At 31.9% G+C, this 23001-nt stretch overlaps 4 protein-coding genes across 6 annotated transcripts; 1 reads left to right on the forward strand and 3 right to left on the reverse strand.

The window, feature by feature from the left end:
* Positions 1-1116: 1116 nt before the first annotated feature.
* On the forward strand, positions 1117-5006 carry LOC114762419 (probable galacturonosyltransferase 12). 2 transcript variants are annotated; one of them, XM_028951901.1, is made up of 7 exons: positions 1210-1222; positions 1263-1518; positions 2388-2443; positions 2536-2691; positions 3242-3832; positions 4021-4323; positions 4439-5006. In XM_028951901.1, the coding sequence occupies exons 2-7, from the start codon at positions 1308-1310 to the stop codon at positions 4721-4723; spliced, it is 1602 nt and encodes a 533-aa protein (XP_028807734.1). In that variant the 5' UTR covers positions 1210-1222; positions 1263-1307; the 3' UTR covers positions 4724-5006. The 2 variants fall into 2 exon arrangements, with proteins under 2 accessions (XP_028807733.1, XP_028807734.1); XM_028951900.1 differs by having other exon boundaries at positions 1117-1518.
* A 96-nt stretch (positions 5007-5102) lies between these two features.
* Positions 5103-6538, reverse strand: LOC114762421 (uncharacterized). 2 transcript variants are annotated; one of them, XM_028951903.1, is made up of 2 exons: positions 5297-6538; positions 5103-5184 (listed from the first exon to the last, which is right to left on the reverse strand). In XM_028951903.1, the coding sequence occupies exon 1, from the start codon at positions 6379-6381 to the stop codon at positions 5362-5364; it is 1020 nt and encodes a 339-aa protein (XP_028807736.1). In that variant the 5' UTR covers positions 6382-6538; the 3' UTR covers positions 5103-5184; positions 5297-5361. The 2 variants fall into 2 exon arrangements, with proteins under 2 accessions (XP_028807736.1, XP_028807737.1); XM_028951904.1 differs by having other exon boundaries at positions 5127-5188.
* Positions 6539-9154: 2616 nt separating this feature from the next.
* On the reverse strand, positions 9155-12567 carry LOC114762448 (transcription factor ILR3). The gene is made up of 5 exons (XM_028951934.1): positions 12333-12567; positions 10622-10684; positions 10234-10311; positions 9967-10129; positions 9155-9789 (listed from the first exon to the last, which is right to left on the reverse strand). Exons 1-5 carry the CDS (start codon positions 12470-12472, stop codon positions 9520-9522), a joined length of 714 nt encoding a protein of 237 aa, XP_028807767.1. The 5' UTR covers positions 12473-12567; the 3' UTR covers positions 9155-9519.
* Positions 12568-19351: 6784 nt separating this feature from the next.
* Positions 19352-21211, reverse strand: LOC114762455 (thioredoxin-like protein CXXS1). The gene is made up of 3 exons (XM_028951939.1): positions 21106-21211; positions 20897-21019; positions 19352-19702 (listed from the first exon to the last, which is right to left on the reverse strand). Exons 1-3 carry the CDS (start codon positions 21190-21192, stop codon positions 19544-19546), a joined length of 369 nt encoding a protein of 122 aa, XP_028807772.1. The 5' UTR covers positions 21193-21211; the 3' UTR covers positions 19352-19543.
* Positions 21212-23001: the final 1790 nt, after the last annotated feature.

Genomic DNA, 23001 nt, shown 5'->3' on the forward strand with positions numbered 1-23001 from the left:
TGTTGGGCTAATTAACACCTTTCAAGGGTCATTGCTATAGCGCACCATTAAAAAGAAATAATAGACATGATTTCAAACCTATATATTTACAGAAATAATAAATTATATTTATATGATGATTAGACAACCAGCAGAACAAATTTATCACAAATATGTTTATAAATTTATAATAAGAAAAAGAAAAATTTGGGGAAAAGTGTCCAATTAAAATCTTATTGGTGAGAATGACTTAAATCAGAATACTGGTACCTGGTGTGTGTAACAATTTATTATGTCATCCTCATTAATAAAAGTTTCAAATTTTTTGTGAGAAAAAATTGTATGAAAAATGTACATTTTCAATATGTTCTGTTTATTCTTAATTATTTTATTAATGTTATGAATATTTTATGAACCAATCCTACTTACAAATTTGGACTGAGAAAAAAAGAAAATGCAACGGAGTTCTTCTGAATCACATGCTGCTGCTACACACCGACCAACATACAAGTCTATTTATAATTACACGTAAATTTCTTAAGCCTGCAGCAGAAGGGTTCGTTCACCTTTGATTTTCTGTGTATTCTTAAAAGAACAGACACAGATATTAGAGTATTGTGATTGTTTCCTGAGTTTTCACTCCATCGACTAACATCTTCAACCCCACCTTAGAGAGAGAAAGAGAGAGAGAGAGAGGGTCATTTTCCATGTAGAAGTCCTGCTTCTGTCATAGTCCAAACTCAACATGTCCTAAAAAACCAAACTTTATTTGCAGGCAAAGCCAACAAGCATTCACCAAACAATAAAAATAGTCCAACAGAAGGAAAAACATGCTTAATTATCTGTTTCTTTTTTTGTTAACAATATAATGTTATAATAATTATATTTAACTTTTTTTCGGCATTTCTTCATTTACATGCTTTTCCCTCCTTGAAAACCAAGTTTGAATCAAACAAACAAAGAAGAAGCCATCCATCATCCTCCATCCTCTCAGTCCTATGTCTCTTTCTCTTTAACAACCCCAACTTCACCTTAAAAATTATATATTAAAACCCTCAAAATCCCCTCTTCGTCTCTCCCAAATGCTAAGCAACGTTAGGTAACACATATCTGTACTCTTAAAGCCCTTTTACACCATAACACAACCTCACATTCTTCTCTTCTTCCTCCTCCTGATTTTCTTCTCTCTGTTCATGATCATCAGGTTCTGGGTTGTTCACCAGCCAATGAAGAAGTAACTTCTGTTACTGCTATATACTATTAAGGAGGAATAATCCCAATAGTTATAAGGCTGCTGTGTGATTTTTTGTGTCGCTGGTTTTGAGAAAATGCAGCTTTACATATCACCAAGTTTGAGGCATGTGACTGTGCTTCCTGGAAAAGGGTTCAAAGAATTCATGAAAGTGAAGATTGCTTCAAGGAGGGTGTCTTATAGAATGCTCTTTTATTCACTCTTGCTCTTCACTTTCCTTCTTCGCTTTGTCTTTGTACTGACTGCTGTGGACACCATTGATGGACATTTCAAGTGCTCTACCATAGGTACCTATACCTCTCTGTTATCTCCTCTCTTTATCTCTCTACCATAAGTTTTGGACTTAGCTTGCATGCTGCGAAAATGGCTATTTTGTAGCCAACTAGTTCGTTTTTAAACGCGGCATTTCTAAGAACTTGGAAATCATTAATCTAAAATATAAAATCTGGCCACTTCTCTCATAATGAGTATAACCTTTTTTAATTAATTCAGAGTCTTTCTTTACACATTGTGGGTTTCCTGTAATTTTTTAAAATTTTTCTTCCAGATATTAGAAAGATAAGAATAACTTTTTGAAAGTTCTAAATTATTATCTTTTTTCATGTATCACATGGGCAAAAGATGTTTATCAGTTAATAAATGAAAAAAACCGCACTTTTGTAAATTCTTTTTCCTTTCTGGACTTTGACTAAATTTCAGAGAAAAAATAGTAGTATATGATATGGCAGTCAGTATGAAAAATCAAAACATTTAATGGAGTCTCTGTTATTGCTATCCTTCTGGTTCAGTGTCATAAATTGAGTAAATCCTTTTGGCTTGATTTAAGATTCATATCATCATGTGATTTTTGATCATTTTAAAGAACTTGCGAAGAAAACAGATCGATTATTAAGATTTGTCAGTTAATAATTGTTGGGGAAATTTTTGACCTAGACGTTGTCACCTCTTTCTTTCAAAAATAGCAAGTTAAATTACACAATTATATTATTAATTCATTTTCACGTTTCAGAGAAGCTGTGGTTTCTTGTAGAAAAATCAATAAATATTGAAGTATAAACTTCATCAACGAAAATCATCAATCAGTTCTGAGCTGAGGACACGTGAAATTGTCATATATGCATATAAATGACTGTTCCATTTTCTTTGATGTTTGTAGGTTGCCTGGGAAAAAAACTAGGACCAAGGATTCTGGGAAGAAAGCTTGAATCAAATGTAATTTCCTCAACTCTTCAAATTATGCATGTTTTGCCATACCTGAGCTCAAGTTTCTACTACGAACAGAAGTTGACGTTGAATTTTGATAGGTCCCAGAAGTGATATACGAAATATTAGATGAACCCGTTGACCAGGATGAAGTAGAAGGAAGATCTGATATTCCACAGACTTTGGAAGACTTCATGACTGAAATGAAGGAAGGTGGATATGATGCCAAAACATTTGCTACCAAACTCAGAGAAATGGTATTTAATTTTTCCTGCTTCTTAACTACAGGAATACTCAAAGGCGTGTATTTGCTGACATTAATATTGCAGCCAAATTTACAGTAAACCATCAATATATACAGTTCAGAACGCTCTGGCAACATTAACCACAATCAGATTAGGGCCCAGTTTTTTAAAGATTAAGGAAAAAAAGTGATTCTAATTAAGCTAAACAAGAGGTACTTGTTAGCTAAACATGAGGGATGTATTGAAAAATTTGTTTTCAACTTATTTTGATAAACTATTCCAAATTAGCTTATTTCAAGATAAGCTGAAAAGATATTTCTTTCAACAAAGACATCACGTCTAACTTAAGGTTCTCTCAACAACTCGCTCATTTAACTTAAAATATGTTTTTCCCTTAATTTTGAACAAACTGGCCTTAAAGGTAGATCAAATCGGTTTAGTTCAACTTTCCTTAAATGAGATCCAAGCAATTCGACATTCAATAGTCTATTAAAAACATTTGCATAGATTTTACTTCGGTTTGGTCTAATTCCTTATTCAAGTGTGCTGAATTCTTTCATAGGTCGTCCTCATGGAAAAGAGGACCAGGACAGCCAAAATCCAAGAATACCTATATCGCCATGTGGCATCAAGCAGCATACCTAAGCAGCTTCACTGTCTTGACCTGAGGCTGGCCAGTGAGCACACCAACAACGCACAAGCTCGCCATCAGCTTCCTCCTGCAGAACTAGTCCCTGCCTTGGTTGACAACTCCTACTTCCACTTTGTTCTTGCATCAGACAATGTTCTGGCAGCTTCTGTGGTTGCCACCTCACTAGTCCGAAACTCTAGGCGACCCCGCAAGGTGGTACTGCACATCATTACAGATAGAAAGACTTACTATCCCATGCAGGCTTGGTTCTCATTGCACCCTCTGTCACCTGCTATAATCGAGGTCAAGGCATTACACCATTTTGAATGGTTTACAAAGGGAAAGGTGCCTGTTCTTGAAGCAATGGAGAAAGATCAACAAGTGAGGTCACAGTTCAGAGGGGGATCATCAGCTATTGTTGCGAATGGTATTGAGAAACCACAAGTTGTTGCAGCAAAACTGCAAGCTCTAAGTCCCAAGTATAACTCAATGATGAACCACATAAGGATACATCTTCCAGAGGTAAGAAGAGTAGCATGCATGGCAAGCAGATATGTTTTCCCTTTCTTTTTGGACCAAAACTAGACACGTGTTGAGCCCTATGAGCTGGCTCATTGAACTTAGGCTGGATCAAACTTAACTGGTCACGTAGCCCCTGTTTTTGTGCCTGTGATGCTGATCATCATGATTTTTTTTGTTTTTTGTGACAGTTATTCCCAAGTCTCAACAAGGTAGTCTTCCTAGATGATGACATTGTCGTACAAACTGATCTTTCACCTCTGTGGGACGTTGAAATGAATGGAAAAGTAAATGGAGCAGTAGAAACATGTACTGGAGAAGATAAGTTTGTGATGTCAAAGAGGTTGAAAAGCTATTTGAACTTCTCTCATCCCTTGATAGCTGAAAATTTCGACCCTGATGAATGTGCTTGGGCTTATGGCATGAACATTTTTGATCTTGAGGCTTGGAGGAAAACCAATATAAGCCTCACATACTATCATTGGGTTGAGCAGGTATGTCTATCTTCCGTCCTGCCATAACAGAGAAATAAATTATTGAAGTTTGAGTTTCCATTATAGAGGAAGATAATATAAAAATGTACTGATATTTTTTGTTTTCCTTGAGCAGAATATAAAGACAGACCTGAGTCTTTGGCAGCTAGGGACATTACCTCCTGGATTGATAGCTTTCCATGGTCACGTCCACATAATTGATCCTTTCTGGCACATGCTGGGGTTGGGATATCAGGAAAACACAAGATTTTCCGACGCTGAGAGTGCTGGTGTCATCCATTTTAATGGCAGGGCAAAGCCATGGCTAGACATAGCTTTTCCACAGCTAAAGCCCTTGTGGGCTAAGTATGTCAACTTTTCAGATAAGTTCATCAAGAGCTGTAATATTAGGCCATCGTAATTATGGTCTCAAGAATATCAAATCCTTCTGATGAGTTGACGAAATGGGATTTGTATATGAGATTACGAGGAAAAAAGAAAATGAGAGAGTTCTTCCAAGCATAAGGCCTTCAACGACAAGGACACAACCATGATAAATCACGATGCTCCCTTCTCTGTTTCCTTTTATTTTTTCATTTTTTTTATATCTTTTAAATTCGCTGCCGCGGAAGTTCTCAGATTCTTTTTTCTTGAAATCATATTGTAAGTATGAGCATTGTTAGATCAAATATATATGTAAAAAATGAGACAGCTTTTTTCTTTTTCTTTTTTGGAAAGAAATATAAAATTAAAGGCCATAGGCATAACAATAAACTTAAGCAAGGTGAAGAAACGGTGAAGAAAAGAGTGATGAACCAATTTCCAATCTCATTTCGCTTGGGAAAAAAAATCCCTTGATTCAGGCAGCATCCTCTATTGCAACTGCCTATTCAGACATAAACCATAATCTCAGAGAGAGTAAAATCTGAGAACTAAATTGAATTTCACAAATAGCATTACAGGCTCATCTCATACAATGACTTTAATAGTGTACCTAAACTCTTCCAGACATATACGCATATTTTACTTTCAGACCTAAATTGAACCACAATTCTCCAGCTACTCTCGCTTTTTCCCGGTCACATTGGACACCAGATCCTTGAGAAACTTCGCCGATTTTGTCACGGGAGAATTTATAGCCATCAGATTGTACAGAACATTCTCAACTTCACCAATAGTTGGCCGGGCCTTAAACTTCGAGACTACCTTCAATTCTCCCCCTTCTTCTACATGAACAACCCATCTTTCTCCACTCACAACTCCATCTCTCACGCACTTGAAAATCACTCCTTTTCGTTTGCTCAACACCCCCCTTACCTCCAACCCTATAAAAGAATAAAGCACTTCAAAAGAACCCACAAACCCACTCAGATCACCAAAATCGCCCTCCTCCTCAAAAGCCCATGTGGGGTTGAACAGAACTACTGGCTTCGGATAAAACACATCAGTCACTGTTTTCATGACGGCCAATTGAGAACTCTCGGGAACCACAAAGATAGCTACATCAGCAGAATTCAGAACTCTGGAATCAACATTGGTAATGGAAGGAATATCCACGTGTTCAATTTGGTTAGATGTAGACGAACGAGAAAGAAAGGCTTTAGTGGCAGCTTCTTTTAAGGTAGGAGTGGGCCATAAAATTAGGATCTTAACTGAAGAACCTTTTCTTCTAATAGCTATATTATCAAACACATCAAGGGTAAGTTGGGCTAGTGATTCCAGTGAGTCATCCACAATGGGAATTTCAACCCTGAACTTGGGTTGCTTCAGTTTCTGAAGTTTACCTATTAGTTTGGGGTTGTTGAGGGGCTTCTCTAAGGCCGTTGAAAGGGAAATTTTGGCTTGATTTATGGCTTCCTCCTTTGAGGTGGGTGGGTTTGGAGAAGAAGAGAGTGAAGATTGGATGATCGATGTGGTTGGTGTAGCTTTGAGGAAGGAGACATGGCAGTGTTGGCGTAGACATTGATGGGTTGGAGATGAATGGATAAATGAGCAGTGAGTGAGGGAGTTTGAAGGAAAAGTGATAGGCTTTGGAATCTGAAGAGAGTGGAAATGAGTTCTGTGAAGATAGGATGCCATTCAAGATGCAGTGACCAGTCTGATAGCTTTCATATGAAGGAGCTTGTCTCTGACATGCGTCCAGATCTCCAGATAAGATCCCCAGACCAGAAATAACAAAACTTTTCTTCGGCTAACAGAGATCACACACAACGCAAGAATGACGTAAGATGAGTGAGAGTGCTTCTGCCCTATTTTGATTTTAGTTTCCAAAGCCACGATTTTAAAATTTAATCCGTCTTATAAAACGTTAGTGCAGAGAGGTGTAATACTATTAAAAATAGGAGTGAGTATTCGGTTTTCGGTTTGGTTATCGGTGATAACCGAATTAATTGAATAGAACAAATTTTAAACACCGAAAACTAAATTAACTGAAACCGAATTAACCGAAATATTTCGGTTCAGTTAACCGATTAACTAAAATATATAAATATGAAAGTGATTTTAAATTAATCATAATAATAAAACACAATTACAACTATTAATTAATAAATATTTCATCATTTAATGTAATTTATTACAATAATATTTATTATAACCATATTTATTGAATATAAATATATTTAAAGAGTTCACATAAACCAATATATATATTTATTATAATAATATTTATTAAATATAAATATATAATATATTTATTTCGGTTTTTCAGTTATAACTGAATTTTTTTTTCTACTAACCGAACCGAAGACCGAAACCGAATTATTACAAAAATAAAAACCGAATATGTAACCGAAAACCGAAATAACCGAACCGAAAAACCGAAATTAAATTCGATTCGGTTTGGTTTTCGATTATGGTTCGGTTTTGCTCACCCCTAATTAAAAAACTACTTCCGATCCTAATTATAAGAGTTAGTTGACTAATTTGAAGAGATTAAGAAAAGAAGTTAAGTTAGTTATTTGTAACAAATAGATGTTGTCTTTCCTAAAATATCCTTATTAATCAAGTGTATTAGCTATAACTACCATTGTTAGAAGGATTACTTTGAAAAAAATGCATAAATATAAGAAACAAAGTAGATTGAAATCTTATATTTAGGATCAAAATAAAAATCAAATAAGGTCTTATATTAAGGACCGGAAGTAGTATTAAAGTGTTATAAACATCACTAAAGAGATGGTGATATTAACTCACCAGATGTCATTTAACAAAATCTTGTATGGATAACGGAAGGAGAAAAAAAGAACAAATCCTTAAAACGCAACTCTTTAGTTTCATGTTTTTTTTTCCTTACTTCTCGTTTCTGGAGATATTTACTATATTATACTCTATTATTCATACAAGATCTAATCAAGTATTATCTGAAATATTATCTGGTGAGTCCATATTATCACTTCTAATTTTATTGACACAATTTCAACAGATTTTAACACTGTTGCATTGTCAAGAACTAATATCTTAAGACACATGGGATTTTGGGAACTAAAATTACCAGATTAAAATTTGATAGATTAAAATTAAAATGAGGTCACATTTTAGGATAAAAAAATTATATTAACTTTTGTTTTTTGTTTTTTTAACCGGCGTACTCGAGCAATGGTTCCTCTAATTTTACGCCAAGGAAAAAATTAAAAAGAAAAGAAAGAGGGAGTGAGGAGAAGCTAAGGTTCATAAAATTTCGGATCAAGCGTCTGACCATCTAAAAATTTATTTTTTAAATTTCCTACAGCTTTATTTCTTTGACAATCCAAATCACCTGCACTTGCCATTTATCAGTTAATTTCTTTTGAATTGTCCATTTGTCAATTAATGTTTTATCGAAGTGTCGAGATCATAGGTGATTTTTTTTAAGCAAAAAGATCATAGGTGATGATGCGTGATTTTTTTTAAACGAATGCTGCGTCATAATACTTTATAATTATTGTACTGCAAGGGACAAAAGCCACCATACAAGTATACAATATACTCCTCCGGTCCTTATTATAAGACCCAATTTGACTTTTTATTTGGTCCTAATTATAAGACCCAATCCATTTTGTCTCTTATATTTATACATTTTTTTCCAAGATAATCCTTCTAATAATGATAGTTTTAGCCAATATACTTAATTAGCAAGGATATTTTAGGAATGACAATACTTATTTATTATAAATAACCAACTTAACTTACTTCCTTAATCTCTTCAAATAAGTCAATTGGGTCTTATAATTAGGACCGGAGGAGTACAATTTATAAAAAAATTGTGTATTTGGGAAGTTGAAAAAAAAAAACTCATTGCTTAAATTTTATAAAACAGAAAATAATAGAAAATTATTTAAAGTGATTCAAATATGTTTGAACGAGGAAAAATTACAATCAAATCCCATAAAAAAAATTATAAAATAAGTCTCAGAGATTGTCATTCTCCGCCGTAAGACTTGTCATTACAGACTACTCAGGTTATTATTGAAACTTTTTAATAATTATTTTTCTTCTGTAGAACTTGATTATAATTTTCCCTTTGAAGAAAACCATTGAAGGAATTGGTGAGAAGTGCAGAACAATATTGAATCCTTTGAAAATAAGCAAGAGAAAAACTAAAAAGAATACTCAATAAAATTATTGAATAAGACTTTTTAATTAATAATTTATTAAAAAATTTGATTGTTGATAAAGTATAATAGCATCATCGATGCATCATTAATCTCATCTAATAAAATATGCTGAAATTCTATCTGATACATGAAAACACACAATCGGTGACATCAAAATTAATAAATTACCATACAATGGAATGCACGAAGTTACAACCATTTGTTTGGCGACGTCCGAAGTGGCATTGTAACATCCAAGGCTTAATCCAATTGCAGACTTTGAAGTTAAAGCAGAATATATTACTTCCTTGATTGTAAAGCATTTCTTGCTTCAAGAATTTCCTCCACTATTTCACAGGCCTAAAGGCTAAACCAACATAACAATCTGTTGTGCCTGACCCCACAGATCATCCAAAGATCCAATGCGTCACAACCAAAGAGAATATAGCCAGATAAGCTTATTAAAAATTTACATGCAAACACCAGCATTACTTCGTAAAAGTATCAGATGCCAAATTCAATCAGAGCCAAGCCCATCAGGTGCAGTTAGAACAATTGGTTGAAAGGTACAATAGCCAAGAAGGTATGGTGAGGAGATGAATACAACTTTTGAGGAATGCCCAAATATTCATACAGTGCCAACTTAAGCAACTGGTGGACGGAGTACATGATCCTGTGAGGTATCCACTGAAGTTGGTGGCATAAATTGCCACATGGCAACACCTGGGTAACTGATAAATGGTACCAACTTGTTGCCAGGGGCCTGGCCTTGGGCAGCGGCATATGCAGCAGGAATTGCAGGTGGGGTAGGCAAGAAACTAGGCTGTACATTGATAGTTTTCAGCTGCTGCTCCAACTTTTCTTTCTCTCCCTTGAGCATCTGTTTCTCGTCGCGAAGTTCATTCTTCTCAGCCTACACATGGAAATTTAACATGGTTGACATTTTATAATTTTCCATGATTTCTCGTTCAAAACAACAAGGTACTAAGTTCGCGGCAGAAATCTTGAAGAAGTAATCAAGAACATCATACCATCCAGTGAATCATTTCCATCCTCAACAATTTGTAATGAGTATGAATTGAAGCCTCACCTTCAAATCTTTTATCTTCTCTTGAAGACTCATATTTGAATCTTTCAACTTCTGGGCTTCACCCCGTAACTGCGTCGCCATGCGCACGGCATCAATCAAAATGGCAGCTTTGTCTGTTTTGGGAGGCTTTCCAGGCTCCAAAATAGAGCTTAATTCAAGAAACCTAACATTTCAAGCATATTAGGTACATGCCCCGGATGCACATTTACACACAGCCATATGGAGAATAAGATGGACAGAACGAATGGTGGGGGCCAGAAAGTTTACTTGTCATTCAACCTATCCCTCCGCAATTTCTCACGACATGCCTTGGAGCTAGAAGCGGTACATGAATCAGATCTACTCCTGAAACATGAAATGAACTACAGATATGAGATAAATTACTTCAGCAAAAGTTATCGGCATTGGACCTAATCAATTTTTATGTTTAAATGTTAAGGGAAAAAATGAACTGATGCTTAAAAGCAGAGAAAGAAGACATGGAAATAGTGGCAAAAAGTGATCCCCACCAACACTGCTGAAAGTCTATTTAATATTCAAAGAATACTCTGCATCTTGATTTGAGTCTTCAATTTTTATTGGTATGTAAAATATAAATACAAAGAAAATGATATAGATTAGAACTTAAAACAAAAACTGAGAATAAAAGATATACCTCTTCTTTGAACCAGATTCTTTGAGGCCATCAGAATCCCCCAATGAGCCATCAATTTCCGTGCTAGGAACAGGTGGTATCATTAGAGAAGAACAATGAGTCAGTAACGGTTCAACCATGTTTCTAACAACATAGCAGTAGGTAGTACAATATAAAAAGCATCGTTATATATGCTAAAAACGTATTCCAACAAACAGACCATCCATGACAAGTTGAACTCGTACATTTTCAATGATATTATCTAAGGTTCAAATTCAACTGCAAGCATGCAAATACAGTAGTGAAGATAGCATTCTTTTTCACAAATCCTTAGCATCCTAATACAGATTCGTCCTTAAAATCAAAATTTTGCAGAATGAACAGATTGACCAGCAACAGAGAGACAATTCATAGATCTAAATACACCCTTAATTAAAGCCAACCTCAATTCAGCAGAAGTGAAGATTCAGAGAGAACATGAAATAGGAAAAAAAGGAAAGACTTGAATAAGCACAATTCCCAATCCATCCTAAACATAAGAACTAATAAATCCAAACTAATGCTAAATTACCCCAATATAATTTATTAAAAAATCCATAATTATCCCTAATAAGAATCTACTTTTAGATAATAAAATAATCAAAATAGTTATCTTCTCAATCTGCACTACTGAGGCTATCTATGATGATTAAGTTCAAGTACCTATTAGACAATTATTAACCCAAGTTGGGCGGAGGAAAGCCGTATGTTTCTTTGGGAATGTACACATAACTCGAACTGCAACATAATTACAACTTATGTAACCAGACTTTAAAATGTAATATTTCACCCCTCCGAATTATAACAGAACATAAACTGTTAATTTGCCCATCAAATCTAATGTCTCTTACCAACTGCTTTTTCTTGGTTGTGATCTGGGTTTTTATCAAATATTTAGATTGCATGTCTTGGCTTCCAGATTTTACTTCAAAACAAATGGTGTTTTCCCAAAATAGCTTAGTTGCATGTGTCTTATTATTAGATCTAAACTTGTAGTCTATTAAATTTGGGCATTCTCCCCCCTTTGATTTCAATGTGAATGATGAAGCACCTACTTGATAGATCCACTAATATTATTAAGCTTGGCTCAGTTGACTTTCGTTTATGAGTTTGTTAATGAAAGTGATCTCAATGGGATAATGTTGCCACTAAAATCCGGGCACAAGATTAGTGCTATAATTGGGTTTAGTGATGAAATTTGCAAGGGATTGCTCAGACTTCAGAGCTCATGTCAGAAGTACATGGGGAGGAGATGCAAGATCTCTGATGATAACTCAGTAAGATAAATTGTTGCACTTTAAAGTTCAAGTGTCAAAATTTTAACCCAGGCGGGGTTACGTTCAACTTTCCTTGTTCTCTTCAATTGACAATCGTTCTGATTATTGCAAGCCATATAATACTTTAAAGTACATTCTTCCCGGAATCAAACAATAATAGCCCACACCAGTTCTGAACTCAGAAATCAAACATGAACACTAAAAGTTAAGAATTTCATAGAAACAAGGAAATCAGGGAACTTCAGCTCAAAAAAAACAAAAAAAAAGGAAATCAGGGAAGTATAAAGAGCAAAATCTTAGATAAGAAGCAAAAGAATTAGCACCGAAATCAAAACCCTAAACAACCCGTTATAAATGACAAAAATAAAACAGGGCATCCAACAAATGAAAAACACAATTTTGAATGATCCAACTACCTGACATTTGAAGAACCATTTAAGGCCTGCGCCGGCCAGTTGAACCCGGCGGCATGGACAGTGAAGTTCCCATCAGGGACGGATATGTCGTCAATGAGGCCGTAATCGAAATACCAATTGGAGTTTTCCGGGGAAACCATTTTGGTGCCAAGGTTCCCGGGAAATTCGGGATCTCCGGCGTCACTTCTTGTCCTGAGAACGAAACAGCTAGTGAGCGATTAGCACAATCAAGGGTTGAGAAAAACAGAAAGCTTTTTATTTTTTATTTTTACCTCGTATTATTATTATTATTTCCTGGGAAAAGGGTTGAGGACGAAATGCATCATCGGACGCAAGTGGCGATGAGATTCGTCGGCATTGCGCCGGATCCGGATCCAGGCATTGATGTGGGCTTAAAACCCGGATTTCTTGCTCGCTTCAGTCATGGGATCAACAAGACATCGCTTTTTTTTAAACCCAAAAAAAAAAAAAAAACAATTTCTTAGCCCTCTTGTTTTGGGGAAGGTGGCATTATATTTTTAAATTTTCTTATATTTAGATGGTTTTTAGTGGAAATCTAAAAATTATATTCTTCAGGCTGGTAAAAAAGTTATATTCGTCAATAACCGAAAATATTTCTAAAACATTTAAATTCAAAATAACAATAAAATCCAATGTGGTTTTTAATTTTAGTGAACATCTATGCATATTCTGCAACAAAAATACCTATGCTAATCTATTATTTTCTATAACAGGTCGGATGTATTTTAATATTAAAATTCTGCAAAGAAGAATATAGCTACTGAAAATTGAAACTTGAAAGGGTCATGTTTATTAAACAAAAAGCTTTGATGCTTTATGATTGACTTTTAAAGCACAAGTGGATAGATTGTGCAATCTTCTAAACACTTTTTTCCCCAAAAAAAAATATTTTTTTATTTTTAAATTTTTTAGAGCATCTTGATTTAGTTTAATTAATGTGTTCCCGTACATTAGGTCAAGGACTACGCGTATGAATTGTTTTAAAAATCACTGTTCATTGAAGTCTAACGTTTAGACTTTAGAATAATTATAACAAATCTTTGAGGATTTATTTACAGTTTTTTTATCCCTCAAATTTGTTTTTATTTTAGTTTTAATTCCTCAAGTTTCTTTTTATTTAATTATTTAGTTCCTATAATTCAATAAAAACTTAGATCATTTTAGTTTTTGAGAGACTAAATATTATGACTTGAAATTTAAAAAACCAAAATCAAAATAAGAGCAAATTTGAAAGACCAAAAATTATATTAACCAAAAAGTAAAAGAAATTGTCTTTGCATAACTTAGGCTGTTTTTTTAAACTATCCTCATGTCCTTAATATAAAACCTATTTAACTAATTTGATTAGATTAAAAAGTTATGTAAGTTGTTAATTATAAGAAATATAATATGATTTTCCTAAATACTATAATCATCTTCCTTAATATCCTCTCTTCCCTCTTCTACTTGATTATGGTTGAGGGAGTATCCATAGGGGTAATTTAGAAAATTGATAAATATGAGAAACAGGTTTTATATTTAGGACCAAAATTAACTCAATAATTAGGTCCTATATTAAGGGCTAGAGGAGTATTATTTATAATCACTTGTCCTATAGTCAATTTGAGCTTAATTAATATTAATAATTACAATTATAACGTAATAATCACATGTTTCATGTTAAATACTCCCTCAGCCACAGACATAAAAACTAGATAACTTACTGACATAAATTTAAAAAATTAGTTAAAATAATTATTAATAAAATAAAAACGTTTTGTTTTTCATTTAATCATTTACATTAAAATTAATATATTGATAGAAACCACATTTAATATGTGCAATTATAAGTATATTTTAAAAAAATTTTATAAATTGAAGAATTAACATAATTGAAATCTGATATTTAAAATTAAATAAAATTCATGACTTGTTTTCATATTTAGAATTTGCAGGAGATACACAACAACAGGACATACATTCAAGTTTAAAGGGACTTTCGTGATCGTTGCCAAATTAATACTTTATCTGTTATTTTTTCATAAAAGAAACATTTTCTTTTATGATGGTATTTCTTGATATAAGAAACAAATTTTCTTTGTCTGAAATTTTAAATTTTTCTTTTCACTTTTACCCCATAAATTATATACCACTTATTATCTCTTTGAAATAAATTTTTATCATTTTATCTCTCATGTACTCTCTTTATAAATAATAGTATAACTGAAAAAATATATTGTTTACATATTTATTATTTTTAATTAAATTTAATTAATATTTTGAACAACCTAATTTTGATAGTTTTTTCTTATCTTACAATGTGAAAAGCGCTGTCTTAGATGCCTGAAAAATATCTTGGTAAGAAAAAATTTTGATTTGTAGAATTTGTATATTATTAACTGAATGTTTGAATAATTGGACTGTTTTTTTTTTTTAATTAACAGAGAAGTCGATGATGTGATTAGATGTTTGTTTGGTTGTGCGTAAATCCAAAGTCCAAACTATCTCTAAATAATCTGGTTTAAAAAATAACCTATCTCTAAATCTTTTAGATTAATGCCTGTCCAATCGGAATTAAATGTTTATTTATTGGAAGATAGCAAGCTTTGGAAACCATGTGATTAAAATTGAGTAAGTTTAATAGAGTGGGGTTTGGTGTGGGGGGGTTAGAGACAAAAGACATCATTGAAATTTAAGAGCAGTTGATAAGTAACTACCCATTAATTTAATAGAGTGGGGTTTGGTGTGGGGGGGTTAGAGACAAAAATTCATTTAAAAAAAAAAAAAAATTAAAAATACAGTATTCGGAATTTAATCAAAATAAATTTTACAAATCACATTAATTTCTCAATATTTTTTAAAAAAATATGAAAAAAATTTTAAAGTGCATGAAGATAAGAAGAATATAAAACCCAAAAAAAAAGCTTCATTAAAAAAAAGTCGCATTGTTGATTCACATAAATGGTGCCACGGTTTTCATATGTTATATTTTAAATTAATATTTTTTAAAAATTTATACAATTATTATATGTCAATAAGTAATCTAACATGATTAGAAGTTAATTTATTGTGTGACAAGGATGTATGAAGAGTAGAGTACATTATTGTATTGGGTAAATTACTAAATTTAATAAAGTGGGGTTAAAGATAAGAGGCATCTTTGAAGTTGAAATTAAAAATTGTGCTTATTGATTTATTTTGTCAAATATTTGTCTTCATATTTAACACATGGGCGGAAGTTATTGAGACTAATCCAAAAATCGTTCTTTTTCTTTTTATTGCATTTTTTCTGACCACGTGAATTACTTAGGCCTAGGTAGATAGCTAGCATGATCATGATCTTATTAGTTTAACTTATCTTTTACTAATTTTACATTAAATTTTTTTAAATAATAATAATAAGTAATATATTCATACCTTTTAAATAATATAATATATTGTAAATTTATATTTTTATTTTTATGCATTATATTTCATCTCACTCTTAGTAGATGAGTTTTCTTGTCGTAGCTATCATTCTTTCTAATCAAATTGAAAAATGAACATGCAATTGTGAAAGGTCCATTTATGGTGCAAAGTTTGTAATGATCAAATTTGGAAAATAACAAGACAGCTAATAATTAAGAGATGCGACATATATTGTTGCGTCCCTAGCCAAAAATAAAAAAATAAAATTGAGCCGTTTGATAAATTGTAATATAAAATTTTCTAACAAATTATTTTAGTTGTCATTATCATAAACTAGTTTTTAATCCAATGTTTCTTATTAACTTGGTCCCTCAAATAAAATATTTTAAATATAGTGTTTCACGGAGTTATTTTCTCAGCTTAATTCTTTCTTGGAAAATGCATCTTAATTCAGTCACTATAAGGTGTTACGTGTCATGGGAGTTGTTCATTTCTTCATACATGAGGTTTTTATAAAATGTCACTGCTAATAATTTTGAAGACGATTTTATGAGATACTGACACTATTACAAAAGAAAAATAAAAGCTGACTCTGTAGATATTTTTGGCTTTTTCTTATGATTATTAATCTTTAAGTATTAAGACATTAATATAAATTTATCTGATTATTATTGAAAGTTAGAAACTACCTCCATTTAATAAATGCAATTAATAGAAATATTTTAGATAAAAAAATTGCAAATTTAGGTGGCAAAATGAAATGAATCGAGATTTTATATTCAGAATACAAGTGAATATTTTCTCTAACTCCTACATTTAGAACCAAGAAAATAAATAAAAAATTGGATTGAATCGGTGGGTTCAACCGAAAACTGGTGAACTAGTAAAAACCAGTGATGATTAATCGGTTTAGATGATTATGTTCCTATTGATCTTATTTTTCTTCTTTCAACTCCTAATATTTTAATCATTATAGATTAAAATGAATTTTAATGATGATTTTTTTATATTATTAAATTTAGTTAGTAAGGAACTGTAAAGATCAAAATTTCCAATATTATTGAGTACTTTGTTATTGTTACAACCAACTATTATTGTAATTTATTATATTTAGTTATTAATAATTATTAATGTTGTTGTATTTTTGTTATCTTTCAATTAAATATATATTTTAATATGAATGGTTTGACTCGGAATTGACTCCAATCTGACCCACTGATTCTTAAACTACTATTTTAGCTTGTTTAATGTCCTATCCAATTTTTAATTATATTATTTTAATATACTGGTTTGACTCTGAGTTAATCAGATCTGATTATTAAATCAGTATCTTAACCGATTTAGTGTCTTATCTAATTTTTAGCTCCTTGGAACCGAGAAAGCACGTGTCTCACTCTCGGCCAAACATGCGCACAAACAACGCACATATACCATCAAAGAACAAGAAAAACACAGCACTGTAACTCAGTTACAAACAACAAACGACAAACACAAGCAAAATGAATCCAATCAGACATGCAAATTAAATAAGAAAAATTAATGATATACTATTTATTATCCTTTTGCAATGAATTTTCAAAAACACGTGATATATGTTGTCTTAGATGCTTGAAAAAATCTTAACAAAAAAAAATGCCTGAAAAAATAATTTTGATTTGTAGAATTTCTGTATTTAATATGAACTGTAGTGTTTTCATTGGAATAATTTTTTTTTAATAAACAGAGAAGTTGATGATGTGATTAGATGTTTATTTGTTGATGTGAATCCAAACGATCTCTAAATCACTTTGGATTTAATATTAATACCAGTCAAATCAGAACTAAATGTTTATTTATTGGGAGATAGTAAGGTTTGAAAAACCATGTGACTGTAAATTGAGTAAGTTTAATAGAGTGGGGTTTGGTTTGGGGGCTTAAAGACAAAAGGCATCGTTGAAATTCAAGAGCAGTTGATAAGTACTACAAAAATGTAGTCCAAAAAAATGCAAAATTAAAAATACAGTATTTGGAATTTAATCAAAATAAATTTTACAAATCACACTAATTTCTCAATATTTTTTTTAAAAATTTAAAGTGCATGAAGATAAGAAGAATATAAAACCCAATCAAAAAAACAGCTTCATTAAGAAAAAAAAGTCGCATTGTTGATTCATATACATGGTGCCACGGTTTTCATGTGTTATATTTTAAATTAATATTTTGCAAAACTATATAATTATTTTATGTTGATAGTGAGTAACTTGACATTTAGAAGTTAATTTATTTTAATTAGTATGCTTGAAGACTCTAGTACATTGTTGTATTGGGTAAATTTAAATGAAATGGTGTTAAAGATAAGAGGCATCTTTGAAGTTGAAATTAAAATTGTGTTTATTTATTTATTTTGTCAGAGCATTTGTTTTCATATTTAACACATGGACAACAATTCAAAAATCATTGAGACTATCGTTCTTTAATTTATTTTGTAATTTTTTACGACGTGAATTACTTAGGCCTAGGTAGATAGCTAGCATGTTCATTACGTAGTTAGTTTAACTTATCTTTTACTAATGCGTGACATCAATTTTTTAAAAAAATAATAATAAGTAATAGTATTCGTACCTTTTAATAAATATAATATGGTAAATTTTATGATTTTATATTTTACATATTATATTTCATCTTGCTCCTAATAAGTGAGTGTTTTTTGTCGTAGCTGTTATTCTTTCCAATCAAATTGAAAAATGAACATGCAATTGTGAAAGGTCCATTTACGGTGCAAAGTTTATAATGATCAATATTTGGAAAATAATGACAACTACAACAATTAAGAGACGGAACATGTAATGTTAAGTAATTGAATTCCCCAACCAAAAAAAATTGAACAGTTTGATAAATTATACTACCTCCAGTCCTTAATATAAAATCCTGTTTGACTTTTATTTTGATCCTAAATATAAGACCCTAATCCACTTTGTCTCTCATATTTATATATTTTTTCCAAAGTAACATTTTAACAATGATAGTTCTAGTCAATACACTTGATTAGTAAAGATATTTTAGAAAAACAACACCTATTTAGGACAAATAACTAACTCAACTTACTTTCTTAATCTCCTCAAATTAGTCAACTGGCTCTTATAATTAGAACCGGAGGTAGTGATATAAATTTTCTGAAAAATTTATGGTTATCTTCTCAACTTAATTCTTTCTTAAAAAGTGCATCTTAATTCAGTCACTATAAGGTGTCACACGTCATGGTGGTTATTCATTTCTCCATCCATGAGGTATTTATAAATGTCACTGCTCATAATTTTGAAGGCGATTTTATGAGAGATTGACACTATTATAAAAAAAAATAAAAGCTCACTCTATAGATATTTTTGGCTTTTTTTATGATTATTAATCGTTAAGTATTCGACATTATTATAAATTTACTTGATTATTATTGAAAGTTTAAAAACTACCTCCTGAATATTTAGATAAAAAATTATAAATTTAAGTGGCAAAATAAAATGAATCAAGATTTTATATTCAGAACATAATAAATATTTTTTCTAACTCTTAAATTTAGAACGGAAATGGTATTTTGTCTCATCCTCGGCCAAACATGCACACAAACAACGCACATATACCTTCAACGAACAGGAAAAAACGCAGTACTGTTACTAAGTTACAAAACAAACGACAAACACAATCAAAATGAATCCAATCAGACATGAAAATTAAATAAGAAAAAATTAAAAAAGAAAGAAAAAAAACAGACTTTTGGTGTCAGATTTATAGGCATCACACATAATAATAAAAAAAAGGATGATGAAGATCTAGAGAGGGTTGTGATCAGTAGATGAAGAACAAAGAAACGCATCAATTCTTTTCTTGAGCTCCTCAGGATTTGCTCCCACTATTCTGTCCTTCTCATTCCCTCCACTTAGCATCACAAATGTTGGCATTGCTTGTATTTCCATCTTCGTTGCTACTTCCTGCTCAAACCCCCCCCCCACAGATCCCTAATTAATCTTGATTTTTCACTTGAATCACATTATCCATTCATAACTTATAAATAAATTGTGTTACAATAAAAAACTAAAGATTCATAATGAATGTATAATACTACAACAATAACAACAACAAAGCCTTATTTTACTAAGTGGGATCAGCTACATGGATCACACGATGTCATTAAGCTCTATCCAAGACTACATCTTTGGATATATTGTTAATTAAAATATTTTGCTTAATAATTTTATTTTCTTACAATGAATGTATATGAGAAAGAATTGGCACAACATTATTGAAGAAGAAAATAGTTCTAAATCGTTTGAAGTGATTTAGATATGTACAAAGAAAACCATTAGGCACTACTGAGAAGGGTGTGTATATATATAAGGAGTGACGTAGGAGTAGATAAAAGTCAAAGAGAAATTGAGCGAGAATTTTGATTAATAATACTACCTCCGGTCCTTAATATAAGATTTTGTTTGATTTTTATTTTGATCCTAAATAAAGATCCCAATCTATTTTGTCTCTCATATTTATTCAATTTTTTCCAAGATAGTCCTTCTAATATTTTAGTTTTTGCCAACACACTTGATTCGCAAGGATATTTTAGGAAAGACAATACCTATTTATTACAGATAACGAATTTAAGTTTTTTTCTTAATCTTCTCAAATTAGTCAACTAGCTTTTATAACTAGGACCGGAGGTAGTATATAGATTTGGTATGTGCTCTGTGCGATTGACATAGCCAACCCAGCTAACCAGACAACACTTGGTACAGTATAAATTGTGTATATATAAAAGGAGATAGCTACGAGTATCTGGAAATATGAATCAAGGGATATGATCACCTACATTTCAAAAAGGAAAAAAGAAACAAGACTCGTACTTGTGTGGAACACAGAACCAGAATAGATCTTACTTCTGTATGTCGTTCTCTCTCTTCAACTTAGGTAAAAGATTAATAATTTTGATTCATATATTGTCCAGATGAAATTTAAGAGGAAAAAGGGAAAATGGAGAGATCAAAGAAGCAGACTTGGAATTATTTAGCAGAAGATATATACATATGTATAATAGATTTGATTGTGTGCAAAGGTTGTATGTAATAACTGATAATAACATCGTTATTATTATAGCCGAGAAGCCAAAATCAAGAAATGGCAACACTAATTACCTGAACCTCATCAACATCAAGCATGAAGAAGAGGGCTTGTTGATAGGAAGAAGAAAGGTTTTGAAAGGAAGGATTCATGGCGACAGAAGGCATGCACCAGGAAGCAGAAAAGTGAACGACAACCTGCAGTTTTAATTAGATTCAGTTTGCAGATCAGAGCAGAGGAGAATCTGAGGGAAATGAAAGAGAAGAAGATGAGAGAGACGAACAGGGTAGGCACTGATCTGATTTTCCCATTCACTCTTTGAGTTTATTCTGATAACCCTAGATTTCTTCATCTTCTCATGCCCCTTCATCTTCTCCTTTTCCTTCTTCTTCTTCGGAAGGATGCTTTACTGCTTTATATAATTATAATGCTTTGTCAAACCATCAGAAACATGTGTAAAGATATGCATTAAAATATATGTTGCCTTTTTTATTGCCTTACATTTTTCTCATTTATTTTCTGTGGAAAATATGAAAGACCAGCACAAATATCTCAATCTCTGCTAAAGTAACATAAATATTTCTTGAGTTTTATGGAATTATATTATATAAAGTGTTTATAAAATCTCTGCTAAAACTATAGGATTAATTGATTAAGTTACATGAACTCCTGATTTCCATCCTTAATACTGATATCAGTATAAGGTATCAAATTTATCATTCTAAAATCATCAACGGTATCAAGAAACTATAAAATAAATAGCATTAGGTGGGTGTTGGCTTTATCCAATTCATGACTCTTTAGAAATAATTAATTTAATTTCCGGCAAGAAAAACTAAATAGTACTTCTCTGGTCTTAAATATAAAACTTATTTTATAGTGTAAATTACACCACAAAAAAGATATTATATTTACTTATTTAGCACCAGAAGAATAGCATTTTTTGTTGTTGTTCTTGGAATTAAAGAACATGCCTTGCTTGTCATCTTCTTTTGCCTTCTAATTTGTGATATGTTGTCCTGCAAATAAAAAACAGAACATTAAATCATTTATGCCATTTTTGTCTCTATTTTGTAGCTCTTCAGGATGCGCCGTTACTTTCTGTAGCTTTCAAATGCATGACTCACCAAACAAGAGGTTGAAAAAAATTAAATACAAATCTTATAATTGAGAGGACCCCAGAAATGTCAAGAATCATAACATTTTTATTTGATTTTTTCAATTTTATTATAAAAATATAAATGAACTTGATTTTTTTTTTGGTTCGGCTAAACTTGATGGTCACAATTTCGGATAATGTAGGTCTGAAATCAGCCAAATACACATACATTGAAAATGAAGTCGTGTCCAGACAAACTTGTATAGTGTCTTCCCTGGTGTGGACCTTTACCCTTATATTTAGTGGAGGGGAGGGAAAATTTTTAGTTAGATTTAAAAATTAGAGAGATGTATTTGAAAATTTTTAATTTTTTTATTCTTTCATTTTACATCTTCTTTTTATTAAAATTTTATAACCCCAATTTTCTAATTTTTTAAATGGAACTCGCTGAAAAATTTTTCCTTCCCTCCCTTCTTGTCTATTTCCCTCCTACCAAACATAGAATAGTTAAGACTACTCATAAGGAGGTGTGCCTTCAGATTGGATTATTTTGCTCACCACCTCTTCTCTTGAATAGGAATGCTGATAATAGAGTCCTGCCTGGAGAAGATCACATAGGAGCTGGCTGACTTAGTGTCTTGGTTCTTGTGTTGTTTTTCTTTATCTGTTTTTAGGTATAATTTGAGTTTATCAGACTTTGCATGGTGGTTTTATTTCAATGATAGTTGGTTTTGCCCAGGGGAAAAGTTGCATATAGTGTTTGTTTTTCGTCTATTAATTAATCAATTAATTTAATCATCATCAGCTATGGAGTCTGATGTGTCAGGATTAGGAGTATTATTTTACGTTTATCTTGAAATCAAAAGGGCAATTTCATTCGAAATTGGGGAGGTCCTGGGTTGGCTAGAAACGCTATATGAAGTAGTTTCTTGTTGAAATAAGGAACTATCGATTCAATTGAGAACTTAGTCATGCTTAGTCAAATGGGGCAAATTTATTCTAATTTCTTGTGAACGTCCAAATGATTGGATGCAAATTATCTACTCCTCCGGTCCTTATTATAAGACCCAATTTGACTTT

This window comes from Neltuma alba, unplaced genomic scaffold (genome assembly GCF_004799145.2).
Source record: "Neltuma alba isolate B1F8T4 unplaced genomic scaffold, ASM479914v2 tig00011214_pilon, whole genome shotgun sequence".
In the NCBI taxonomy this organism is placed as follows: Eukaryota; Viridiplantae; Streptophyta; class Magnoliopsida; order Fabales; family Fabaceae; genus Neltuma; species Neltuma alba.

Bases quoted from the DNA above. Each gene is read 5' to 3' on its own strand.
- LOC114762448 (XM_028951934.1), bottom strand. From the start codon at position 12,472: ATGGTTTCCCCGGAAAACTCCAATTGGTATTTCGATTACGGCCTCATT. The intron at 10,685-12,332 runs GTAGTTGGATCA...ACCTGTTCCTAG, and splicing joins AATGGTTCTTCAAATGTCAG to CACGGAAATTGATGGCTCAT. The intron at 10,130-10,233 runs GTAAACTTTCTG...TTGAAATGTTAG, and splicing joins AGGGATAGGTTGAATGACAA to GTTTCTTGAATTAAGCTCTA.
- LOC114762419 (XM_028951900.1), top strand. From the start codon at position 1,308: ATGCAGCTTTACATATCACCAAGTTTGAGGCATGTGACTGTGCTTCCT. The intron at 1,519-2,387 runs GTACCTATACCT...TGATGTTTGTAG, and splicing joins TTTCAAGTGCTCTACCATAG to GTTGCCTGGGAAAAAAACTA. The intron at 2,444-2,535 runs GTAATTTCCTCA...GAATTTTGATAG, and splicing joins GAAGAAAGCTTGAATCAAAT to GTCCCAGAAGTGATATACGA.
- LOC114762421 (XM_028951903.1), bottom strand. From the start codon at position 6,381: ATGGCATCCTATCTTCACAGAACTCATTTCCACTCTCTTCAGATTCCA.
- LOC114762455 (XM_028951939.1), bottom strand. From the start codon at position 21,192: ATGAAGGGGCATGAGAAGATGAAGAAATCTAGGGTTATCAGAATAAAC. The intron at 21,020-21,105 runs GTTCGTCTCTCT...TTAAAACTGCAG, and splicing joins ATCAGATCAGTGCCTACCCT to GTTGTCGTTCACTTTTCTGC. The intron at 19,703-20,896 runs GTAATTAGTGTT...GGGTTTGAGCAG, and splicing joins TTGATGTTGATGAGGTTCAG to GAAGTAGCAACGAAGATGGA.